Source organism: Plectropomus leopardus, chromosome 5, assembly GCF_008729295.1.
Source record: "Plectropomus leopardus isolate mb chromosome 5, YSFRI_Pleo_2.0, whole genome shotgun sequence".
NCBI classification, from domain to species: domain Eukaryota; kingdom Metazoa; phylum Chordata; class Actinopteri; order Perciformes; family Serranidae; genus Plectropomus; species Plectropomus leopardus.
Genome location: NC_056467.1, coordinates 27,016,578 through 27,042,696, shown reverse-complemented (window position 1 = coordinate 27,042,696; position 26,119 = coordinate 27,016,578). Strand labels below are relative to the sequence as shown.

Here is a 26,119-nt window from a genome sequence, read left to right as displayed (position 1 = left end):
GTGGTTATCGTGTGGTCAGCTTAATGCACAAAACCCACTTGGTTATGGTTAGAAAAAGATAGATACACCATTTGGAGGCCTAAATCCAAGCAGGAGAAACAGCTAACAACAGCTTTTTGTGGCACTATCATCACAAAAGAATGGCTACAGATCGACCACATTTGGTGCCTAAACAGTCACTGGAAAAGCAGCAAAGACACGCTAAAACTTAACATGTCTTGTTGTTTGTCGCTCTGGAACAGTGGTTTGCAGCTAGGCAGACATCTTGCCAAGGTGACTCACCATCCACCTGGAAGTAACAGTCATGTCATATATTACATCTCTTTAGAAATATTGACCAAATAAAAAGAACACCAGGAATGATACCAATCTTAATGTAAAATATCTATAAAAGGTAAGAAATAGAGAAATAGTCAGCATAGACCTCATAGCATAGCTCTTATAAAAGCTACTTACAAAATAGAGGCACTAAAGGCCACAGTGTAAATTTAATAGTTGAGGTAGCTGCAGGCAGCCTCATACATTTAAAAACCTTCCACTGATGGATGAAATTGATGGACAGGCGACAACTGAAAATAACATCCACATTTAGTTTGAACTCTGCGACTACGAAGACCAAAAAGAACAGTTTTTGAATCAAGTGCTTGGTGACAGAGTACCATCGATAAACCGTGGAGGATGCTGACGCCTCTACATTTCCATAAGTTTGCGATGGGACAGAATCAGTAGTCAGACTGCACATCCTGTTCATCCACATTTTTCTTGTGGCTTGACAGGCACTGATTTATTATCATTAGTAATAATGAAAGAAATATGCTGCAATAGTTACTGTGTATCAGACATCAATTTTACTTTTGAGAACAAATGCAGACAATTCATTTTGGCAGTGGAAAAACGACAATGACATTGGGTCAGATGAGGGATGATTAAACACTCCACTTCAGTCTCGTAACCTCGTCGCTGGAAATTTATGCAGAGTGATCCTCTCTGTGCTTTTTGAGAGGTGGAGAAAGGCATTTTTGAATGCTTTGGTGTTCCACAAAAAGAAATGACATGTTCATGATACTTTTGGCTAAACACGGGAGGATGGTCCTGAATATAAATTTGTTTTCTTGGGCTGCAGGGGAGGAAGATCAAAACCTGCCATATGCTACAATACACGGCTTAAATGGCTGAGAATCTGTAATGCAGTAGGTGTGGATCACAGAATTACAGTATCCATGGCAGTAAATCAAGGCATTAGCTTTTCTCTGGGATACCCAAAATCGGCTCGTTTCACTTAAAACAATACTGCTTTGACATGTTGGATAAAGCGTGCAAAGAATGCTGAAAATTGTCCAAATGACATCCATTCTCACAGCAACAAGGGACTTCAAAAAAAAAAGAGAGAATATACAGTAAATCCTGGAAACACATCAATTATCACAGTCATTTGCAAGATGTAACCTGAAAAGATGAAACCTACCTCTTGTATTAATGACCAGTTTAATGACATGTTTTCTGAGTGCGCAAGTTCAGCAATTACAAAAACAGTCACCTATCATCAGTGACGTTCTTCAGTTGGTACACATTTTGGTTCATCAATAACTTTCTCACATAGCAGGTATGGGGAGCACAGGATGAGCGCTGCAGCTGTTCTGTGAGATGTTCAATCATCAAGTGTGTTGAGACAAAAGTCACATATGTCAGAGATAATCGTGAGATGCATACATCGTTCTGTGAATGTGAGCTCTTTCTGTCATTTCTGGAACGTCTGCATAATCTCAGGGGAATGCTAATAAACATGGTGTGCATTAAATTGTGGTGTAAGTAGTCAACTGTGTGAGTCATACATATAAAACCCACATAAAATATAAGTTTTAATTTGCAGAATAATTTTTTTTAGTCGAATTTAGCAGATTTGAGTGAAATATATAACATAAACTATTTTAATAGTTTCTACTGTAGGAGAAAACCATGCATTACCTTGTGTTAAGTGGGGGGAAATGGTGTAATTTTGCTAAAAAAGTTACTTGTGCATTATGTAACACACTGTGAACAATCTAAATTAGGGGATTTTGTCACTTTGCTTTAGCTGCAAATTACTGGCTTAATAACAGGGCCATAAATAACCCCATAAATGCTCCCAGTAGCTGCATAAATTCAAACATTACAACACAACTGTTTTAGATACCCATTAAAAGTATAATAATTCAAGGCAGCTTATTACTTTGTGCAAATTGCAATATCTTTATACGTACAATGTCCCAAAATGCAAATTAAAAAAAATTGATCACCAGTGATTAACATACCTGGACGTTTTGATTTTCAAGTGCTGTTAATATTTATACTCTTTGTCTTAGAAGCCATAATATTATCTGTATTTAACGACAAAACAATTAAACCCGGTAAAATGTGACAAACAACATTTGAATGCTCACTGTATTGCTTCCCTCTGCCACAGTCGCCGGTCGTGTTTCAGATGACACGCCAAGCAGAGCCTATAAATGGCTGCTGGCTAGTGTTGGATGGACTCGGCAGGATTTAAGTTTTAGCATTTAGCTGCTGGTTGAGTTGGACGCTTCCCAAATGGACCAATCTGTAGTAAATTGGGTTATACAGCATCTAAGGTTGCAGATGGTGTTTGAAAGCACACAAGCTCACAATGCCCTTTTTTCCCCCATTTAGAAAAAAAGACTTGAACACAAAAAGTGGGTTTGGGTGGCGTGCAAGGTTGACACTTTAAGATGAAGGTGATTGTTAACACTCAGTTTGAGGTTGGAATCCATTCTCGATCCTGGTCTCTGTGGAGACAATCATCCTCTAATAACAGTAATCTATCTCCTCGTTGGCCAGGACAATAGCTGTTCTGCAGGGGATGTAGACCTGAGAGAGAAAGAGAGACAAAGGGAGGGAAGAAAGTACAGAGAAAAGTGAGTTGACAATTGAAGATGAATGATGTTAACGAGATCACCCGTTTCAGAGATTACTGAATCTTCATGTGTATCATTTCTCAGTCAGACATGGAGGCACCAATGATCAGGCATGATTGCTTCTCACAATCAAGGTCGACATGATAGCGACATGAGGGGGAGGAGAAGAAGGAAAAAGACGGGGACAGTGAAGAAGAGGAAGGGGTGGTGTATTTAGAGGGATATTGAGATCTGAACAGGACAATAACTCTTCAAAGGAGACAGTAGACAAACACCATAGCCTTGATCAAAGAGTACTGTCAAGGTTAGAGAGGTATAATCAAAGTGTGACAGCTGCAGCTGCATTAAGACCTCTGGGTGGCACTGGAGTCAGCAGATCCGCAGCTTAAGGTTGTGCCTGTGAGCTGCTTCTGTGGCATTTCATCTTGAGCTTTGAGCTATGGAAAATATGCATCCTGCCGTAGTTGCTGCTGCAAATTTTTTGATCACTGACTTAATTTGTCTGAAATTCGTTTCATTAACATCACATAGTATTCAAAGCTTGTGCATTCAAGTGAACAATCCCCAAATGAGCAATCTTGCCTAAAGTGGGGGCAAAAAAATGATAATTTCCAATTCTGAACTCTCCAATCAATGCAATTACTGTGTGTTTCATCATCTCTATATATTGGCTATGCATCAACTGTAAACTGTAGATTCTGTGAAGATACAATCTGCCAGTGGGCATAAGCTGAGCTAAAAGCATCTTCCGAGTTTTGGTGGACTGAAGAAAAAAACATGTCAGCAAAAAATAAGCACACTATGAAAAAAAATGGAACAGAGCCTGGAAATGTCAGATTCCTTATATATACAGTACAAAGAAATCTTAGTGAGGCTGTAAGTTTGTAGCGGTGTAGCTAATAAAGTCTTTGATCAATCCTTTTGATATTCACAGTGTCATTTGGAGGCACAGAGCCACTGTGTACCATTAGTCATTTCAAATTTATGCCAAAGGAAAAGCCAAGCAGACATAAATGATGCTATATTTCCCAACAGAAAACTGAAAAAGAGCGCAGAACTGTAAACAATTCAATCACCCCCTGAACTCTTCAAGCCGCCCCTCGGCATCAGTGGATCTGAGCTCACTGTGGATGTGTTTCTTTGGCAACAGTTTGTCACCGAGGGAGTCGAGCAGCCCGTCGCTGAAACACTGACACAGACATTGGTGACTAATTAAACAGTCACAGTGGGAGAGTCTCCATGCAGAAGCGCCGCAGAGAGTAGGGAAGGCAGAATGAATCATTGCACCTGTTTAGACAAAAGCTACCACTGTGCTAACCTGGAATATGTCAACAGCTTTTATTTCCAACACATAGATAGCAATAGTGACAAATTCTAAATCAATCCGTGAACAAAGAGCAGCAGATAGCTCCAAGTGTTGGCACTGCAATTAGCAGAGGACATTTTAATTAACACATTAACTCCTCACAACATGAAGCGGAAATTATATGCATACATAGTCTACGTAGTGTGAGTGACCTGTGAGTGTGAGTATTGTTACCCAATAACACTAACAATTCAGACAAGATGCAGTTTAAAAAGAAATGATTATTCCCCATTATGTTTAATTATAGTTAAGGATCATAAAGAGTATCAAAATGACCACAAAGAAACACAAAACTACCACAAAGAGAGGGAAAACTAAAGAGACACTACAAGGAGACACAAAATAACAAAGAGATGCAGAATCCCCACAGAAACACAAATTAGCAGAAAGAGACTCGCAACAACCACAAAGAGGCACAAATTAAACACAGAGACCACAAAGTGATTCAGGAAGACCACAAACAGACATAAAAAAGCTGCAGACACAAATGACCACAACAAGATGCAGATCTACCACAAAAAGTGGTGAAGCAAACACAAAGAGATGCAGAGTGACCACACATCAATGTAAAATTACTAGAAAGACACAAGACTACACAGAGACACACAATGACCACAAAGAGACACAAAACAGCGACAACGAGAGAATGACTTCATATGACAAAACTGTGTCCACTGTAAACAATGGCTGGGACTTTTTGCATGTATCACTCCAAGAACCAATTACTTTCAGTTACAAATAATAGTTATTTATTGATACGTGTTCATATCAGAAACAACTGTAGCTGTAACTTTAAAAGAAATTTTTAAAAGAAATTTTATGAGATCATTGTAAATTTTATGAGATCGTGAATTATGTTAATGTAACTATTTATGTGTCTAATCTGATGCATGTTTTTAAGATGTCTTAATCTTAGATAGAAAAACCCAACCGAGGACAGGGGTTGCAAAGTAGCCTGGGCTAGAACCCTTATATGCAATACATCAGTAAATGGTTTTCAACATTGCTAATATGTTCACTGCATTGTCCCTGTCAATTAAACTAATACATAAATAAATATAAAGCTCATTCAAATGTCTCCAAAAGAATCCTTTCTCCAAACCATTATGACTCCTGATTCCCGGTTAAACTTAGATATGTAATGATCTAATTTAGATCACACATCCAGCCATCCAATATCAATGTACATTTCTCACGGTCCTCATCAGTGTAACACACATTCTGCTGCAAACATTTTGTAAAGGTGATGTGCAACAAGCAGCCCTGGTCTTCCAGCATCTGAATGGATTTGTCTGAATATGTCCATGTAGCCTCTGCTGCTTTCAGATGAGTCATTTGCAGTAGGTGTTTATCGCTTCACCGGCAGACACTCATAAAACACATTTCAGATCTGAGCAACAGCAGTCACTACCAGCAGCCAGATCCAACAGCAGTTACTGTACAACAGGACCTTTGCAAATCTGGCAATTTGTTCCAAGTGTTAATATCACATCTAAAAAAAACAAGATGAAGAGGAAGTAAAGCAGTTTGTTTTTTGAAGTACATGCACTGCATTAGTAGAAAGTTAGCCGAGGCCGTTTGTCCTTCTTTTGTCTTACGGATGTTCTTGTATCGTCTCGTATCACGCTCTCATGTGAGAATATGGATTTTTCTACTCGCTTCAAGAGCACAGTCCAGCCTTTGGGCTAATACTCAATATGATCAATGTTCAAAAACACTGATAAAGGATTCATGAGGTGCTTCACAGGAATATATCATCCACTAGGTTTCTGTATCCTCCTGACCCGGGCTGCTGCCAAGAGCGCATGCAGCCTGACTATCTGTGCACTTTAAGTCTCCAGACATGTCTCTGTTTGGATCCATTACTCACTTAACAAGGATCAACTCCCTGTAAGCACTTCTGTGCATTCAGGTTGAACTTTAGGCAGGCCAAGGATGCGGGTAGGTAACAACACAAACCTGACTTGGATGGTTAACTCAGGCAAGACTTCATTAAAGAATATTATCTAGTGCTGTTTACAAGCTGCTCTTCATTTTTCTAACTTTGTTGTTTGCCTTGCCTGCAGTGATATTGCCACTTTCACAGATCAACATTTGAGTATGATGTTATAATAACTACTAAGAATAATAAAATATTGAGCTCCTGTCAACTGGAAAAAAATGTTAAAATAAGTTCATGATTCAGAATTAAAACATTTCTGAGCTAACCGTTTCTCAGTCTTCAGTTTACAGGAGGATTTATACAACAATTTCACCCTTTGAAACCTGGATCGACATCACTTTTCTTGTGCTACTCTGAGCAATTGGCTTGATTTCTTTTAAAAACATGAGCAACTTGGCAAGAAATGTCCCCGCAAATTGCAAGAAATTATAAATGTATTAAAACTAGTATATTGAAAATGACATTGTCAATGTTTTTTGTTTCTTTTTTTAACATATCAAGCAAAGAGAAAAAAGAGAACTTTAAAATTCCGTTTTTATCTGACACAAAATTAACAAGAATACAAAAAAAAAATCATGTCAAGATGATGGAATCTGCTTCACCTACTATAATGATATAAGTTCTCATCTGTGTGCAGACTGTATGTGTATTTGTTTCATAAAGTATACACAATATGTGTGCGAGGGTTTAGTAGTACTGCATGTTTGTATGTACAGTTTTACTCTGTTAGCTCACACTTCAACATCAGGTGTCTGACAGAGATGTACGTCTTTTGATCATTTGCTACGAACACGCTACATTTCCTTCACTTTCCTTTGCTTCAGCTTAATTTCTTTTTGTGAAACTGTCAAAGGAGACAACCCCTTTGATGAACGCAAAGTTTATCAAAAAGTTTTAAAGCAGCTAATTATTTATCAGTGTTTCTTAGCGTTATGTCATTGACATTATACCACTCAAACAAAACTGTAAATGTGATAAATACCAGAAGAGGTTCAACCTAAAACACATTTTCTCACTTGGAGAGCTGAAGTACACGACTACACTAAAGTTTTGGTCTCACTAAATGAATAAATTGTAATCATTCAACAGCAGTATTTCTTGATGTGCGAGATTCTCATGAAGCGCCCTACCGAGTACATCAAGCTGTCAATTCACTCACATGAAGGCTTAGCTGCAATATTTTTTTATTTGTCTAAGAGAAGAGCGCATTTTTCATCTTTTTTCATTCAGCTTCATGGCAAGGTGCTCATACATTCACTCTCTTCATATTACTAGGGATGAAATGAAATGAGCCCGAGTGCTGATTATTTTGTTATTACTAACACACCATATTTTGAAAAAAAAAAAAAACAACAACAACAACAACAACAACAACAACAACAACAACAAAAAACAGTGCTACTAAGGAGAAGTGAAAGTGAGTCAAAAACAGTAAATTTACGGACACAGACCACATAATGAGCTAAAACTCACTATAAAGCTTGGTAAAGTTGAGGAGAGCTGCAGATCTGGGTGATAATTCTCCCCAGGTTCCTCTCAACAACTCCATTGCTTACCCTGAGAGTCGCTATTTTTCTGCTGAAAAATAGTAACCGCCTACACTCCCAAAGAAAAAGAAAAAGAAAAAAAACACAACCGTGAGTTGTCATGTTGTTAGCGGCAACATTAGGGTTTTATTTTTATTAGATAGTGAAACCAGTGGCATAGCTGAACTGGAGCACTCAAGATTGGTCTAGAGACCACTTTTTGGAGGTATCCGTCTTGTCTCGGATTCAAATGCATTGGTCCGTCTTGGACAAAGAGGTTTCAGGATTTTAAGTCGTAAGTAAGACCAGAGTAAGACCACAAATGCAGGGATCACACTTTATTCCCTGTGCAAAAAAAGGAGTATTGAATAAAGGTGGTTTAGTTGAGTTCAGCTCCTTAGTATTTCTAATTAAACATAAATGTCATGGAAATGTGGAACTTTCAGATGAATTTGAGGTGTACCTGGTTTGTATGTTCCACATTTTATTGCAGGTGTGTCATGCAGTGTGAGACTGTGTGCTCTGGTTTTGGTCTTGTTCCCTGTCTTTAAAATATTGTGGTCCTGGTCATGATTTAGTCTCAGTTATAGCTGTATGTGTTTTCTGTGATGTTGTTCTTTTTCTCTCCGGCAGCTCTGTCCAGGTGTACTGCGTTACCTAACGAGGTGCATTGCTCAGCAAAGCACACCTGACCTGGGAAGAAGCTGCTGAAGAGTTCCACTTCCATTTTTTATGAAAAATGTCTGATTAAAAGGGATACCAAAAATTTTATTAGTAACAAATAATTCACATTTTACATAGTAGTCCCTTTCAAGTAAGTGAGGAGTTCAAGTTTAAAGTGCTACGCATACCTCAAATAAAACAATCTGCATTTATTCTTTCTGCCTAATTTGTAAGATCCATATCAGTGACTAGTTTTTCTTAAAATGCCATATAATCAGTTAGACAACAATAATAACCTTTGGGTGACTAAGTGTAATGGGAAAAGATATCTATATTGAAATGCAACTTTAAAGAGTTATAGTCAAAAAGAGTGTTGTGTTTCTGTGATGCTGTCCCTTTTCTATTCTGTATCTCTGTCCAGGTTTGCTGCTTTACCTAATAAGGGGCATTGCTCAGCAAGGTGTACCTAGTTCTTGTTTGCGTGTTTTCTTTTAATAGATCCAATGGATTTGATTGTGTTAAAAGTGTCTAAAGTGGTTAATTTGGGTCAGTGGTTTGCCTCAAAGGGCAGGAAAAGTCCCAGGCAGAGAGGCAGCCAGACAGCAGTCCCAACACTAGAAGCTTCTCTCCTCTGCTGTTCTAAATCAGCTCCTTCCCAGGCCAGGTGCACCTGACTGAGCAATGCACCTCATTAGGTAATGCAGCATACCTGTGCAGGGCTGCAGCAAAGCAAAGGGACAACAGCCCAGAAACACACACAGCTCTAACACAGCTCTTTTAGGTTGTCCTGATTATAACACTCTAAAGATGCACTTTAATCTAAGTATCCTATCCCATTGTGCTTAGTCACCCAAAACTGATTATTGTAATCTAACTGATAATATGGCATTTTAAAGAGGCCCTATTATGCTCATTGTCGGGCTCATATTTGGATTTTGGGGGTCTACTAGAATAGGTTTACACACTTTATTGTTCAAAAACACATCATGTGTCTCATAGTGCCCTTTGCTGCAGCACTTTTGTCTGAAACAGTCTGTCTGAGATTGTGTCCTGCCTCCGGAGAGGCCCAGTATGCTCTGATTGGTCAGCTGACTCTCTCTATGCACATTCTATTGTATTTGTAACATTATGATATCATAATTTTATGTTTGCAATTAATACAATAAAAAAATGATTGTGTCCCTCTCTCTCTTGCACATTCTGTTTGTTATGTTGTAATATCACCAAGTTACAGAAGTAAACACTGGAACTAAAACAAGTTGTTTCAAGCACTTTAGGAGCAGTGCCTTCTGAGGGAGAGAGAGCTCCCTTTGGCCTGGACTTTGGACTTATCACTTAGGAGACCTTTTACAAGCAAAACAATAAAGAAATAAAGAAAAGGAAAGACCCCCGAAAACATAATAGGTCCCCTTTAAGAAAAGCTTCTTATAAATTAGTGAGAAGGAAGAAAAGCAGATTTTTGTCATTTTAGGAATGCATAGCACTTTAATCTCACTCACTAACTTAAAAGGGACCATTGTCTAAAATGTCAATAATTTGTTACCATTGGAATTTTTGGTACCACACGCTAAAGGGCATCTTTTATAGGTCTTTACTATAAGCTTTGTTAATTATTTAATGTTTGACTGACCCATTATAAACCATTTCAGAAAGGAAATTAAAATAGTCTTATCAACATAGTCTTGGCAAGACACACAGGAGATGAATACTGTATTTGTAATGTAAAAGAATTATTATTTTAAAAACTGAATCAGAGTTACACCGTTGCAGCCACCTAACACCTACTACTACACACAGCATTCCTTTATATACACTGTTGAACCTGTTCACCATCTCTGTCACATCTAACAGGTTCTATTTTGTTCTTGTTCTTTTACTTTGTCTTTTTTTTATTGATTTATATATATATATATATATATATATAATGGAGAGAAAGCTGAAAAAGCTAAAGAGATGTCACATAACAACAGTCCAGGACCGCACTTGTAAACACAGGGCGTTAGTGTTACATGATGTTCGTCACAGCCTACTGAGCCACCGGGACGCTCTCGACTCTGCTGGCTTCGTCCAATTATGTGCATCCTCAGTCTGAGGAGTGATGCATTCTTGGGAGGATATTTGAGTTTATTATCGCTCAGTAACGAGGAAGCTGGAGAACTGACGGAGCCATTAAAAAGACAGGAGAGAAGAAGTTGGTGCAGACTTTAAAGCAACAGTTGTTAAATAAAACATGGGTGATGTGGGCACCTTTCGCAGCCCCCGCAGAGGCTCTTATTCTTGTCATAACCAGGTAGGCGTGAGGAGGAGGAGGAGGTGGTGAAGAAGCATCTTTATGCAAGAGTACAGTCTCACTGTGCAATCTCGACGAGGGAGCCCATAAAGGGGATACAGTATGAGCAGACGGGTCCCTACCCTGCGGACTCCCTCCCTCCCTGTCAGCCTCATTTCTCTCACTTCCTTTCATTGCCCATTAATCCATGATGGTGCCAACATTAGCAGATGACTTGTTAACTAAACTTCACATTTTGGCCAAGAGGGACGTGGCTGAAGCAGTGCTGTTTGAATTAATAAGAGATTTAAGAGAATGTGGAATTTGAGTCCTTATCTGATGAAACCTAAGCTAATACAGGATCACTGTCTGCGTGAAGAGGAAAAAGGGCTTTTTATGGTTAAATGACACTGACATTATACACTAAATAGCCCTTTGCCAAATACATTTTTGATGTAATAAAAAGCTCCTTCCAGCTCTTTACATACATGTACAGTAATATCTTCCATCCATTAACTGCAACACGTTCAGTATCGATCTGAGGAAGTTCAAGTCGAGTTCAGATAAACAAACGGCTTATCAGGTGCTGTGTCAACTCTGGTATTAACTGACACAGCTTAAGTGTACTGCCTCCAGATATTTATTATTTGACTAAACAAACTGAAAACCCACAGAGGGAGCTGATGACTGTGCAGACCACTTCACAGACACCACTGTCCTCACGCATTAATTAGATTCATTAACATAACATCTAACACATGCAATCAGCGGAGTTACAGTTGGAGTGTTTGTGTATCGGTGCTGATCCTCACTAATTCATCCCTGACCTTTTTCATAAACATCTTATTGCCTTTCAGCATTTTAATCAAGCAAAAATTACATGAGGAAAAAAGGGGAGACAAACATGACGAAGATCCTCAAGCACTCTGCTTAAAATGCATATCAGTGTTTCTTTCTATATTTCAAGGACCGACCTATTTCACGCTACTAGCCTAAAGCAGTCTCCATGATGGAAGCCCAGTGGTTCATTCTCCCAGATATTTTTCTCTCCTTCTTGACGCTGTGTGAGTTTAAGAGGCGTGCACATGAAAAGGTAAGTTCTAACACCATGAATAATGCACATTGTTTGCTGGAGAATCTGAAAGCGCTGTAGATATCATATTCACATAACGCTCAATGACTCCGGGATAACTGCCAGCATGAGTAAAACACATAGGAGCCAAATATCATATTCACAAACAATGGATACCACCCCCTGATAGACACGAAGCTTTTTTTCTAATGCAGGTATATTTGATCATTTTCTGGATTCTGTATTAAAAGCTAATCATATTAATGAGCAAGACACTAAATTATAGAGCCGCTAATTGCTACAAGGAGGTTGTGTGTTCACCTCTTTTGTTGCATAAAGGACAACACAAAACTACTGTAAAACCATCAAAATCCACCTTTTTTTGCAGAGAAAGGGACATGTTTGATAAACATGACATGCCATAAACTGTTGAGAGTGCTGTAAGAAATATATAATGTGAACTAACTGGAGACTTTGTTACTTATAGACTGGAGAAAGTCCAGTCAACATACAACAGTGGCTGACACCTGAGCCATGAGAGTAGACCTTTCACAGTACAAATTATGAGTAGTCATGGTAGAAAAAATACACAGGCATAGCATTAATAGCATTTATTATGGCTCTGTTCCATTTAAGTGGCCGAAATGCTTTTAACATTGCCTTTACAGACTCATCGTGGCTACCATGTTTACCCTGTGTTTCTACTGTTTATGTGCGCCCTCAAAAATAACACCTATGTGTCTGCAGCATACAACTAATAGGATGATATGGAGGGAAAGCATATAGTAACTGCAGCCCATTGACCAGAAAAAAATGTTGGTTTCTGCAAATCACAAATATGTTACATTTGCATGTTTCATACATATAATATCAACATTTCTAAAGTGACGTAGAAACTTAATGTCTTCAAGAGGTGGAGAAGGTGGTGGATGGTATGTTACCAGGAAGAGATGCCTGCCAAGCTGCAGAAAAGTGATGACCAGCGTTCAAGACCAATAAAAATATAAAACCAATTGTGTTTTAGTGAGACATAACTGTTTTCCGGCAGCTTTTTAGACACCAGATGATGGTGTTTTGTAGCCACCAATAATGTTTTTTTTCAAGCAAATTTTTAGGCATGAAAAGGGGTTGTCTTTAGTGAGACATCACTGCTTTTTCTGCTGGGAATCGTGCTCCTCAAACCGGGTATTTGAAGCCAAAACATGATAGTTTTCTCACAATGACCAAGTGGTTTTTGTGCTTAAATCTAACTACACGTTAACCACAGTGTTGTCGGCATGTAAATTTTCAACATAAATGCTACATATAAACATCAAATGTAATGTATCTGTGGTTTGCAAAAACAAACAGTGCCAACATATTTTTCTGATGATTGGTTTGAGTAACCATCTCAAGCCCTGTTTCGTAATGTTTACATTGTAAAAGTCCTCAAGGAAGATATTCTGGTTTCAACCAGGGATGATTCAGCCCTTGTCTGTTGACGAGTGGATTCACTCCCTAATACTCTAGGCACACACTTATATAATAAGCCTCAGGTGTGCAAATAACAACATTAAGGAAGGCTGCATAATGTTAAGCTGTGCCAGAGTCAGGATCCAGGTACTTTTCTGGTGTGGTTTACTGGGATACTTTAACAGAATCATTGTTAATGCTACACACCGTGTGTTTTTCCTGCTATGGCAAGTCCAAATAACTTCTGACAGAATGCATTCATCAATCATTTTTTAGTGACAACGGACACAATGTCTGAAAATGTAGAAGGCATGCAAGATCAAAGCTTTGCCCTGAATCTAAACAGTATGCAAATGCCATAACTATTAAGGAAGTTAGTACACAAGAAATTAATGCACCTTTTATACATCTTGTAATAATAGAAAATTATACTAGAAATGTGACTTGGAAATGCTGCAGGCAAAATACATTTGGACACAACAAAGCAAAAGAAAAATGTTCGTCTAAAGTTTTAATCCTTCTTTTTTTTTCTGAGATACTTCTGGAACCGTCTCGTCACCACCCACTGCTGCTTTTGATATATTTTCAGCCGTGAGCAGCTCCTCTGATACATATGTGCATTGCATTGTAGGACAATGATGTCCCTCAACAGCACACTCCGGAATCACTTAGTATGCATACTGACATTTTTGAGTACACTTAATTTTGTCACTTTTTCAGTCTGAATGTACAACATCCTGCTGCCATGTTGGAATTAGTATGCAAAGTGGTATGGTGATACAGCATAGGTTATTAGAAAAGTGGTCTCGAGACTGGACTTGACTACCGTTGTGCAGGACTTATAATTGGAGTACACACCATATTTAGGACTCGATGATGTTCAACGAAAGGTGGCCTTTGATGAGTCAAAAAAAGAATTACCTTCATTGAGTTGGAGCGACCGTTGAATGGCTCGGCATATGTGAAGAAGTCTGTGTTGTGGTCCAGCCGTCCGTGACCTCCATATTGAACCATATCTGAATCCAGCTTGATTTTGTATCTGACAAAGATTGACATTAAGGCGCAATAGCAGTGGGAAACTAGATTATAAGATCTAAGACATAAGAAGCACAAGAAAAGGTTTTATCACCAGTGCTTCTGGTGTTCAGAGTTGGTTTAGCAGTGCTCAGCTGGTTTATATTCATTGAAATCCTCACATCCATCAGCATTCATCTCCCCTTCGCAGCACTACAAAGTGACAGAGCGGAGCCCTAACAGACAAAGAGAACGCTGCCTGAAATGAACATAAATACAAAAGTGATTCAGCCGTGGTTCAGCCATCCTGCCTGGCTGTCTAATTTATCCAATTCATTGCATAAATAATGAATCTAATCAAAAAAGTGATCCAAATGAGCAACAACAAACACACAAAAACACACTGTCTATAAAAAGTATCCACTCCTCCAAGACTTTATGGTTTTGAATCACAGTCATGTAATCCAGCTTTTGTGTCACAAATCAAGTAAAAAAAAAAAAGGACTCAGTGTCAATGTGAGAGCAAATCACCAAGAATTGACCTAAAATAAAAACAAAATAACACATAAATGACTGCCAAAGTATTCATCCCACTCAGGTTAATATTTAGAGGCAACAGAAGGCATTTCTGCATTTAGTTCTGATACTGCCTGAACAAACACTGTTGCAGCTTTGCACATATGGACTCTACAACTGCACTGTCCTATTTTCCTAAACAAATACTGCATACTTTATGTGGAACATACTGTTAATCGCTCATGCACATTGCCATTTAAAGCTATAGTTGGTAACTTTGAAATAAATAAAAATAACTCTTTGTCATATTTACTGAAACAGTCACTGCACTAACAGTACGTAATATGGATAATCGTATGCCTCTGCCCCATGGTATTGCACTAATGGCATTACAGCATGTGAACAAAAACAATCTATTGGAGCCGAGGAGTCTCTGATGCAGCTGTCAATCATTTCAATCACAGCACGTGAGGTGTAGTCAAACTGTCAAACTATGCAGCGCTGTTCAAATATGAATCAAAATTCTGTTACTGCATTGCCTATTTCAGAAACATATTTTAGTGTACTGTATGTCCAGTAGGCAGTGCTTGGTGCATTACTCAACTAATTCTTTCATCACTAATTCTTCTACCAAATTTTAATCAGTTTATTGTTGAGTCTAAGAGGATGTTTGTGCTGTAAGTTAAGGACATCCCATTATGGTTTTCTTGAGATATCACATACATTAAAATAAAATAGACCAAAAGTCAATGTGACCTTGACCTTGGACCACCAAATACTAATAAGTTCCATCAAACTCACACATATTCGTAAAAGAAGAAAATATGTCACAGAGGTTGTGGTGTTTTTTTTGTTGCACAGAGAAATATAGATAGTAAAGAAAAAACCTGAAATAGCCTTTGATCATGTAGTAAAAGGCGCTGTATGTGTGTGAGGTGGATGCCTCTTGCCATCCACTGTGCTTCTGATCCTGATGCTCAGACACTTTAGAACTGAATGATGGCAGCTCACCACAGTTGACATATGTGTATTCTTGATGAGGAACCGAGATGGAAAGACATTGCATGAAATATATCATGTAAATCATGGCATATGTTCCAGTGAGGGCTTAAGCATATATTTACTTTTTCTCCAAAAGTACAGAATACGATCAATTACGTGAAGAATTATGCCCTTCAGGGGTAAATGGAGAATACTGACTAACGTGATAGCTTAATTGTTATTAAGGAGCTCCCAAAGCCTGTCCAAAGAAAAAAAATTCCAGGGAGACTTTAAGAAAATCCCTTCTCTCTTTCTATAACTGCTCAACATTAGTGCAGTCCCCATCTTGTTGCTTTATAAAAAAAAAAAAAATGATGTCAGAATCAGTTACAAGGCTGTTATTAATGTCAGAGGAAATATTGAAGAGGTTTTAAAAGCCTTATTTAAAATGCGAGAAAGTGCACTTTGACAAGTATGTACATAAATATATATTTTTTGTTTGAGAATTGTATTAAACGCAAAGTTTTGGCATGCTCGTGCCAGTCAGAAATGCTTAGTAGCCTACACGAGCACCCTGATGTCCATGTATAATGTAAATACCCATGAACATCTGTGCAGTGCATTATTTACTTCTGTCTCTCAGGGATAGGAGCTGTAAGGAGAGGTACTGTAACAAACACCAGGAGAAAGGAGAAGGCATGTAAACAGCCTCTTAATTGGCTGGCTGAATAATCACCTTATCTCCCCATAGGCGATATTGTGGAGTTTGAGAGTGATCCTCAAACACTGCCTCATTCTGCCCCAGAGCTGAGAAAATTCCGCTTTTGCTGCCTGCTTGTCTGCTTTGATAGTGATGATTAAAAAGAAGTGCTGCTCTGTGCATTGTTTCTCCTGAGGAGGAAGATCCTCTCCACACTTCCACACCTCCACTCATAGCTATGGTTGTTTTATTGACAGAACAGACTCATTTTACTCTGAAGGCTTTACAATAACCGTCAGAAGAATATGGAAATATTTCCTCCGGGTTATAATGCTTCTAGGAGACTGAGGATATATGTGATTTCAAAGGTTAATCCTCGTAATACAAACAATAAAATCCTCGACATTAAGTAATTCTGACACTGCAAAGAATGCATTTGTGAACTAAATATTTTCCAATATTATGTTTCACAGCTGATTTGGAGTCACTGCTTGTGAATTTCTCGTGCTGTGGATTGTATGTGTGTTGTATGTGTGTATGTGTGCATGTGTCTGGCACAGAGCAGCCTGGAAATGAGGCATAGTTGCAGTAATTCAGAGCTCCCTGGCAAACTTCTCTGCAAGGAAGCGAGCACCAGCACAAATTGGTGGTTGCAAGCTTTGAGCGATTACGTCTTTGTTAGTGGCTACAGACGGCTTGCAGTTTAGCTGTAAAGTATTGTAATCAATACAGCCTTTGTGAATAAAGGGGAATGATTTAAGAACACAATCCGTTTTGCTCAATGAGCAGAAATAAAAGAAGGCAGTCCGAAGCTTGGTGATTAGAGCCATTGATGACCTGAAAACAATCTGACCATGACCATGATTGCAGACCGAGGCACCACTTAGTTTCTCCATCAGCTTGTCGTTTATTTCTGGTTTTATGAAAGTAATAGCACCCTGGCATGGCTGAACAAGAGCTAAGCAAAATGTGTGTGCACATCTGAAAAATGTGGCATGGCCTTGTGAGCATTCTAAACACCGTATCTTGCTTTTTCAGGGTTGACTTTTCCCTGCCTTCCACTAAGCCGGTGCAAGTTACATCAGAGTATGAGAAATTGTAGAAACTGTTTCTGTCACAGAGGAATAAGAAGGCGGTCTAGCTAAGCAGCAGCCGCTAAAACTCAAACTGATGTAAAGTGAGACTATACATTTCAAAATAAAGAGACGTCTATCACTTTGTATAAAGAGACACCTAAAAGGACTCTTTAACAACCCTTCAGCATAACTCTGTTTTAATTGCTACAAGTTTGTGGAGATGTAGATCATCTTTTGCCATGCTTTTATAAAAAAAAGAGCATAATTTTGTTTTGAAATTATCATAACATGCTTAATAAAACTCTAGCTCGGCATTTACCAAGTTAATTTCAGTAAATTTCTGTGCTTTTTTCTGTGATTTTATTGATGGAAGAGGATTGCCAATGATTTTAGATGCCTTTTTTAAGAATTTGCTGGAGTCTTTCGTGGGTCTTACTGTCTGAACTTTTGAACCAGACTGTCAGATGATTTGAGAACACTTTCAATTATTGCAGTTTAGAAAGGCATGATTTGTTCCTCCTCTGGATTTATTGAGCTGTCGGAGAAAGAAGAGTTTTTGCTGCCCTTTTTTGACAATGTGGTCTGTGCTGATGTTCCGAGTATGATACAGAGGTTGGTTCTCAGAAGGATATGGTACTGTTGCTGATAAGTGTGGGGCTTACGTGGTGTGGTTTATGCCTTAAAGTCAAGTATTATTTCGGAAGATTTGGGTGCTTTGCATGGCAGATAATTGTCCGTGCACCAGATAACTGCTTAATTTACCTGTTCATGATTATGTGCTTTATCATCATTGGAGATAAGGCCTGGAATGATTGTGGCATATTTCAGCCCAGTTGCCAGAAGAAAATGTTCGCATTGTACGTTTCTGCAAACCTTGAATAAGTTACATTTGCATGTTTAATACGTATCATAACCATTTTTTAAAGAAGGATAGTATATAAGCTGACTTTGTAATCATGAGGTGGAGGGGATGGTACATAGCATGACACCTAGACGCCTGCCGAGCTGTAGACCACAGCAGACTACTGATTGATATCAACAAATAACAACACTGGTTGTGATATAGCTAGGAACTGCTGTGTTACCAGTGTCTTTCTAGGCACCAAAAATGGTGTTTTGTATTGACCCATCACTGTGTGTTCCAGGAGCTTTTTAATCATAAACATGTTCTTTTTTTACTGAAACATAGCTGCTTTTCCTGCTGGGATAGTGGCACAAAAAGGAGATATTTTTCACTGAGATATCACTACTTTTCCTGCTGAGATTGTGCCCCAGAAATGGTATTTTAAGCCCCAGAACTTTTTCTCCAACACATTGCAGCATTCCCCAGCAGTATTTATATCAGTAAACATGGAAGTCTTAAGACAAAATAATCTCCTAACCATAACCAAGTGGTGTTTGCTCCTAAACCTAACCAGACGCTAACCACAGCATTGTTAAAACATAAAGTTTCAACATATCTGCTATGATAACATGTTAATGAAAGACAGACATTAAATGTCAACATTTTTTTCTCACAGTTGGGTTGGGTATTTAGAAACCCACTGCCTTGGAAACCTGCATCGATGGTGTGACTTAACTAAAATGAAGGCTGCGTTATTTCAAGCAGAACTCAAGCCGATCTGTATAGACATTATCAGAGCTGTGCTGGCATGTGGTTTATTTTACCTTCAAATGAAACAAAACTCTTAGCTTGTTGACATTTTTGCTCCATCTTCTATGTTCCCAAATTAATTAATGACTTTGGTGAGTACAATGTTTTTATAATCAAGACAAATGTTGGCTAAAACTACAAAAACTGAGACTGAAGTTATCATACACTGGAATTTTCCTTTAATGCCTGAAATAAACGCAGCTCCTCTATTTATATACAGCATTTCAACACGACAAAATTTGGATTTCAGATTAAGCCTGTGGATTGATGAGGATGTTTGTGGTTGATATCTGGTAGAGTAAAAACCTGCTGAGAAAAGTAATGCAGCTTTGTTTATGCAATCTATCTTGATGTGTCTTTCAGCATGCTGTGGTAGTAAAAAAAAGACAAGGAAAAAAAGAAATGCTTTTTTTTAACGAACCTTATCTGCTACGTTCTAGATAATATCATAGTGAATTATTGTCACCTTTGCACGTCTGTATGTGTGTTTTATTCAAGTTAGTTAATGTTGCTGCACCTGTAGTTGAACTATTCCCAACGGCATTCAAGGAACGACTCAGACAGAGAAGGAGAATGATGACCTGACACAATCTCAACTGCCTATTGGCACAGTGTAAATCAAAGACCAATCTGCCCTGACAGGTACAGCTTTCATGACGGGATCCAACTGGGATTTCAAATACTCTAACCAGCCAGATAAAGCCCAGTGCCTGAAGAATGTGTCCACCATGAGTGAGAGAGAAAATAATAAAAAAAAAACACTGATGGTTTGAGTGCCTGTCGAAAAGCTGACGTTGACTGCATTTTAATGGCCAACATTTATGGTGAGGTGCTTTCACTCCACTTTCTCTGCTGTTCCTCATGACGAGGAATGAAAACACACTCAGACAACGACGATGAGAAGCAAAAAAGAATCTTGTCTAAAAATATGAAGAGGCCAAACAGTCACCATGAATCCAAACTAAGGATTGGTTCTGAAGGACGATGACCATATTCCATCTGAGTTGTTATTTATTTATCTTAAAGTTACGACAGCAGACTCTCAGTTTTACATCATAGCCGCGACACCACAACCACAGCAGTTATTTAAAAACATCATAACAGCATCAACTTCTTTTTCAATATTGACAACTATTTTTTCTGCAAAACTGGATGCATTTTGAACACACTTATTTTTAGGTTAGTAGTCAAATAACTATGCAAGTTCTGTAACAAGCCAACATAGGAACCACCTGAAGATCCATCTACACCAACATTCAGTCTTCCAGAATATGACAGCGGGCAACAAAAGTAACTTAATGGTGTTTTCTGTCAGAGAGGGACGCCCTCTGACATAATATCCAACTCGCCATATTGCCAAAGGAAATAACACCCTGTATCGGATCCATTTTCAGTGGTGCACAGCATGGTCAGCTGCATCCTGCTATTATTTCCAGACACAGCAGTGGTGTGGGGCTCTACTGTGACATCCCTGACCCTCACACAGGTAGAAGAAAGTTTAAGTATATGACAGCAGAGTGTAATGAAAAAGCACTTTTGGACTCTTTGAGCTTGTCTTGTTTACCTCCTCTGCCTCTGAGTGGCACTTTCATCTGTCTTCTCCCCTAATTGGATCCTCTGCACACATTCCCATCGGAGGATCTGCATCTCCTCATACACACGGCACATTTACCTTCCTCACACACACAGCACATTTGCCTTTATGTGTTTACTGCTTCTCTGTATAATGACAGCCAGAGCTTTGCCCTCACATTTATTTGCATTTCCTCTCAACCCACCCAGTGTCTGAGGCCGCTCCTTAAACATCAAAAGAAGCACCAGGAGGAAAAGATGTGGTTCCATCTAAATGAAAATAAACCCTCAAAAACGGTGTTACAGACACTGTGCAGTAAGGCTATTAGTGGTGGGCCCAAGATTCAACCCATCAAGGGAGAGCTGAAAACATGAGGTAGGAAGTACAATAACTGCACATTACACAAAATTACAATTAACGCAATAATATTAATAAGAGATAAGGGCTTAATACTGTTTTTTTTATTCAAATAAACTTACTATTATTATTACTTCTCATATTATTAACATTAAACTTGTGTTTTACATTTTCAATAGAGATTTTCGTGTCATTTCTCATCCACTGTAATAATGATGCTACCCAGGCTCTCAGTTACATTATGACCTACACATCTGTGTAACAATATATCATATAATAATCACAAGATGTATGTATGTATGTATTCTAATAACCAGGCAAAATGCAATGAAATTCCCCTCAACATGATTTTAGATGTTATAAAACATACTGCTTGTTAATATAACATCATCAAGCTGATTTTCTTTCTTCCATTTAGGATATTTCATTATATTTTGACAGTTTATGATTTCATTCTAATCAGCAAAAAGCATCACCGTATCCCTCTAAATGAAAATGAAAGCTATTGAGAAATCAGAGGAACAATCGCTGTTATAGCCTCATTGTCAGCCAATCCAAGCATCCTAATTTGAGACCAGATCGCTCATGTGTAGTGAATTGAACCGCTGGCATCCTGAGAAAACTAACAAACTCTGTCTTCGTTTTGACTCGTCATCACATTATTTAAGTCATAGCTGAAAAAGCAACACAGCTTCGCATCCATCCGGGAAACTGCTGGCAGTGGCTTCAGTGGGCCCCAGAAGAGAGCGATGTCCGTTATAATAAATACAAATCTGTCAGCTTTCTGTCCCCCTTCACATCCCTGATCATTAAGCCTGCTGTAATCACAACTGTGGGACTCATTAAATTCCTCTGCGCTGCTCGCTGGGAAGACAGACAGCCAATGCCGCTAAAGAGAGCGCTTTCTGAATCACTGGGCTCTGCTATTATTTCTCTCTAATAGCATAACAACACCACCATAAACAACTGACTCATATTCCTCTCAACACTGACTGCTAAAATTATATCACAAAAGTGTTAGCCTCGGAGAAGTCACAGTCACATTTACTCTAAACAAGTCTGACACAGTGTTTCGATCCGTGATCCGCTCCTCAGCCCAGAGGAATTCATCTTCTCACAGCTGATTTTTAGCATCTTCAGTGCCTTGACTAATTTATTAGTAGATTCATTTTGAGCCGTGTCCAGCCTTCAAACTCATATCAACAGTTAGGAGTGAGGTAACTGCTGAGGCCATGTGATTGATCATGAGACTCATGCACAGTATTTACTATCCGTACACACTGGAGATCAGCTTCTTGCCCACTTCAATGAAATGTAAGTCAAATTATGTCAAAATAACTCATTTTTCATTTAATACTATAAAAGTACTAAAGTGCAACACGATTGGCGGTGTCATTAAATTGTTGCAATCAAAGCCTGAAATATCTTATTGATCTGTGCCATAGAGCTCCATTGTTTTCCAAAAAACTATTAAAACACATCACCTACTACAGTGAGTGCACTGTAGTAGGTGACAGGGTCAATCATTACAATGAGCATAAGCACTGCATTTGTTAGCACTCCAAATCCACAGCCAAAAATAGTCCCCAACAAATGCACTATGTACTCCTGTTTGAGTTGTTAAAAATTACAGTGCCCGACTGTCTTAGAACATCATTTAGCCCTTTCTTTCTTCCAACTTTTCAAATACCCACACACACTGTCACTGGACCTAGGTGTCAGTCTATGAATCTCTTAGTACCCCTCCAGCATCAGTTTTTGATTTGGTTGTCCTTTGGTTTAGGCAACAAAAGTAGATGGTTAGGTTTAAAAAATACATAACTAGCATAGTATGCTACACATACTAGCTAACTATGTTGCGACTAAAATTATTTATTTAGCTTTTGGTATTACATAGGACACTAACAGCGGTCTCCCATTTGAAAGTCTGGAGTTTGTTTGACCCTGCCACTCTATGCAGTCTCTGTTGTTCTGTGTACTACTGTAGTTGCTCTAAAACTTCAAAAATGCAAGCATCCAGTGCATCTCACACCACTGCTAAAGGATGCCCTGGTGCATCAGTATCTGATGCCAAGTGCTACTAACCATGCATATGTGTTTGACAACTTACTTCCTCAAACACCATCTGTTCACTACAACCTCACTTAACTCTGCCTCCCTGCCAGTCACTCAACTTTGTACCTCTGTTCAGTTTGTTTGTTTGTTTGTTTTACATTTTATTCAACTGTGTAAAGCATCCTTGGGTATTGTGAAAGGTGCTGTATAAATCTGGGAGTGAGACTGGGCTGGTTTTTTTAAGATAAGCATCTTCTGTAGAAACAAACAGGTGGGTCCCTATTTGGCTAAAGCAGTTGGAAAATATTGAAAGACAAAACTAATGGGCTCTTAATGTATGTCTTTTCATGAATTTGTTGATAAGAAAAATAAAGAATATTATTAGACTTCTTTAAATGTCTAAACAGATGTGGCTCGTGGATTGAGCAGACGCCCTATGTATGAAGGCAGTATCTTTGTCGCAGCGGCTGCGGGTTCAATTCTAACTCGCAGCCCTTTGCTGCATGTCGTCTCCTTTCTCTCCCCCTTTCAAGCTATAAATCTATCTAATAAATGCAAAAATGCCCCAAACATTTTTTTTAATGTTGAAACAGCCAAATTAGTGGCACCACAATTTTAGCAAGTACAGCTGATCCGATGGCAATGTGGTCGCTCATGTTCAAGAATCCTGTAACAAAGTGTTGGACAAGAGAAACTTTGGACGTATTTGTGGTGTTTGATAAAAAGTTACAGGAAGACCAGAGTTAATAAGATGTATCTACTGGGTACCATTAATGTCTGCACCAAACAGCTGATGACTCACAGTTCTCTGGTCCAAAGCATTGTGCAGACATAAGTCTTTCCAAAAAGTTCAAATACCCTCTGTGAGCTTTAAAAGTGTTTATGTGCACACAGGTCATGTAATTCCCATATTTCCCAGTCTGTCTCCTTTCTGCCCCCTCTAACAGAGCTCAAAAGATTACTCATGTTCTTGTATAAAAGAAGTAACTAACAAAGACATCATTACTCTGAGAGGCACTGCGAGTGTTCACTGTGGCGCGACAGAGGAAAGCCGATGTCTGAAGACTTAAAGGAAACGAGCAGTGACATGACAGATGAGAGCTAAAAGGATACTTTCCTGCAGCTTCTACAGCCACCCTGTAGTCCTGGAAGCTCTTACTGGGGTGGAAGTTGAAGATAAAGAGCACATTTGCCCTGTCAAACACAATGACCTTGTCCCCTTCATGCTTGGTGCTGACAAAGGCCTGGAGGGAGAAAAGAGGGAGAGAAAAAAAAACTAATAAAATATTTCTTCAATCATAGTCATTACCTTTCTCCTCTTGGATTTAGAGAGTAATAATGGGCCACGTTATATCAGCGGACTCCACATTTCCAAATAGGCTGAGTAACATTCCCACATCAAATTTCAGGTGGCACTCATCAGGAGAAAGCAGCGGCCGAGGATAGTGCGAGGCACACACTGTCAGCTTTAGACAGCTGCACATGATGAAGCCACCACTCTCCCGTGGAGCGAGCTACTGTTAACGTGTCATTAGCAGAGATTATCAATGTCACCCAACCCCCTATTTTTAGTGTCTTGTTCCCCAAGCCAATTTCAGGGCAGCATATTCACGGCTGAACGAGAAGATAAGCACTTCTGCAACTGGACCGGCAAAGAGGGTGGAGGTTAAGGCTTGAGCTGACAGTCTGGAGTCTTTCACTAAGTCTGTTTCGACATGAGAAGTCCACAGATTTGGAGTAACAGAAATTCCAGTGGCTAGCTGAAACTGCTTTGGGCTCAGGGCTGTTACTCAAACTACAAGCTTTCTTTGTCATATTGCCTGCCACCCATGCCGCCACCGCGGACACAAAGAGTATAGAAGTGCAGCAACAGAGAGATCTGACTCCTCCGTCTCTCCCTCGCTCTCAAACTTGGACTGAAATCCAATCAAACTGTAAAACCAAGCAGCGTTAATCAAATATAAATCATGATTCTGTTACCGTGTTGAGTTTTTCTCGCCTCAAATGTTTTCAGAAACATGTTTTAGCTCACTTTTCGCCGGCTGGCCACCATTGTTTCACATGTGCAAGTTTGCATAGCGTCACCCACAAGCAGGAGCATTATTGGTCTGGTACGACGCTCTAAATTCTGGTAGTTGTAGGTTTTCTACCTCTTGAGCAAAAGTTTCCTTTTTCTCTGTTTTCTCTGGTCATCTAGCACGAGGTATTTGCATCTTTCTGCTGCATAGACATCCTTGTTTTTTTAAAAGGCCATCTTTCCAGCAGTGAAATGCATCTTTAAAATCCAAATTATTATCCAACTGTTAATTTTTGAGAAAAATATTTGCCTTACATACAAACAAGCATGTCTCCTACTCTGACATTAGATCTAAGAGTTATGATTCTGTCTCTGTCTGCAGCATCATTCTGACCTGACACAACACTTTTAGGTGAATCTCAGCCAGGAAATGAAAGCAGGGTAAATCCCTACAGTAGACCCATTTGTGACCTGAGCACTCTGAATGAAAGTACTTTTGTGAAACCACTGTTCAAATCCAATATTTCCACAAACTGCGATCCACCTCTTTGCTTCTTTTCTTCACTGGAACGTAAGTTAAGTCAGCTGCAGGTGCAACTGGCACAGTTTGTGAAAAAATTGGATTTAAACGTTGGTTTCACTTGGGCAAACATTTTATGTATCAGGGGAGACAAGAGACACTGAAAATACATTTGAAGATGTAACTGCTGCCGGATAAAAGCTGGAAAATAATGTTTTTACTTTCCACCAAGGATTGTTTCAGGAATGCTATGTAACCAAATCACAGAGTAAAATTCAATGACCTCAATATTAGAATAAAAGTGGTTCATATTTCTAATGAAAATAGGAATCTAAATATTGGGAATAACAGACAATTTTTACTATTACAAATAAAGATAGATTTTAGTTATATTACCGGTATATTATGGGCAATGTATTGTAATTGCATTGTTTTGCATCCCATAGTAATGCTG

The 26,119-nt window shown here is 38.8% G+C and overlaps 1 protein-coding gene across 1 annotated transcript in view; it reads right to left on the bottom strand.

The window, feature by feature from the left end:
* Nucleotides 1–1,879: 1,879 nt before the first annotated feature.
* The window catches only part of gbe1b (glucan (1,4-alpha-), branching enzyme 1b), a 94,881-nt gene continuing 70,641 nt past the window's right edge, over nucleotides 1,880–26,119 (bottom strand). Inside the window, exons 14-16 of the mRNA XM_042486861.1 lie at nucleotides 24,242–24,372; nucleotides 14,124–14,241; nucleotides 1,880–2,865 (exon numbers count right to left, since the gene is read on the bottom strand). Of these exons, the coding sequence (XP_042342795.1) occupies nucleotides 2,803–2,865; nucleotides 14,124–14,241; nucleotides 24,242–24,372 (312 nt within the window). The 3' untranslated portion in view covers nucleotides 1,880–2,802. The remainder of the gene's footprint in view (nucleotides 2,866–14,123; nucleotides 14,242–24,241; nucleotides 24,373–26,119) is intronic.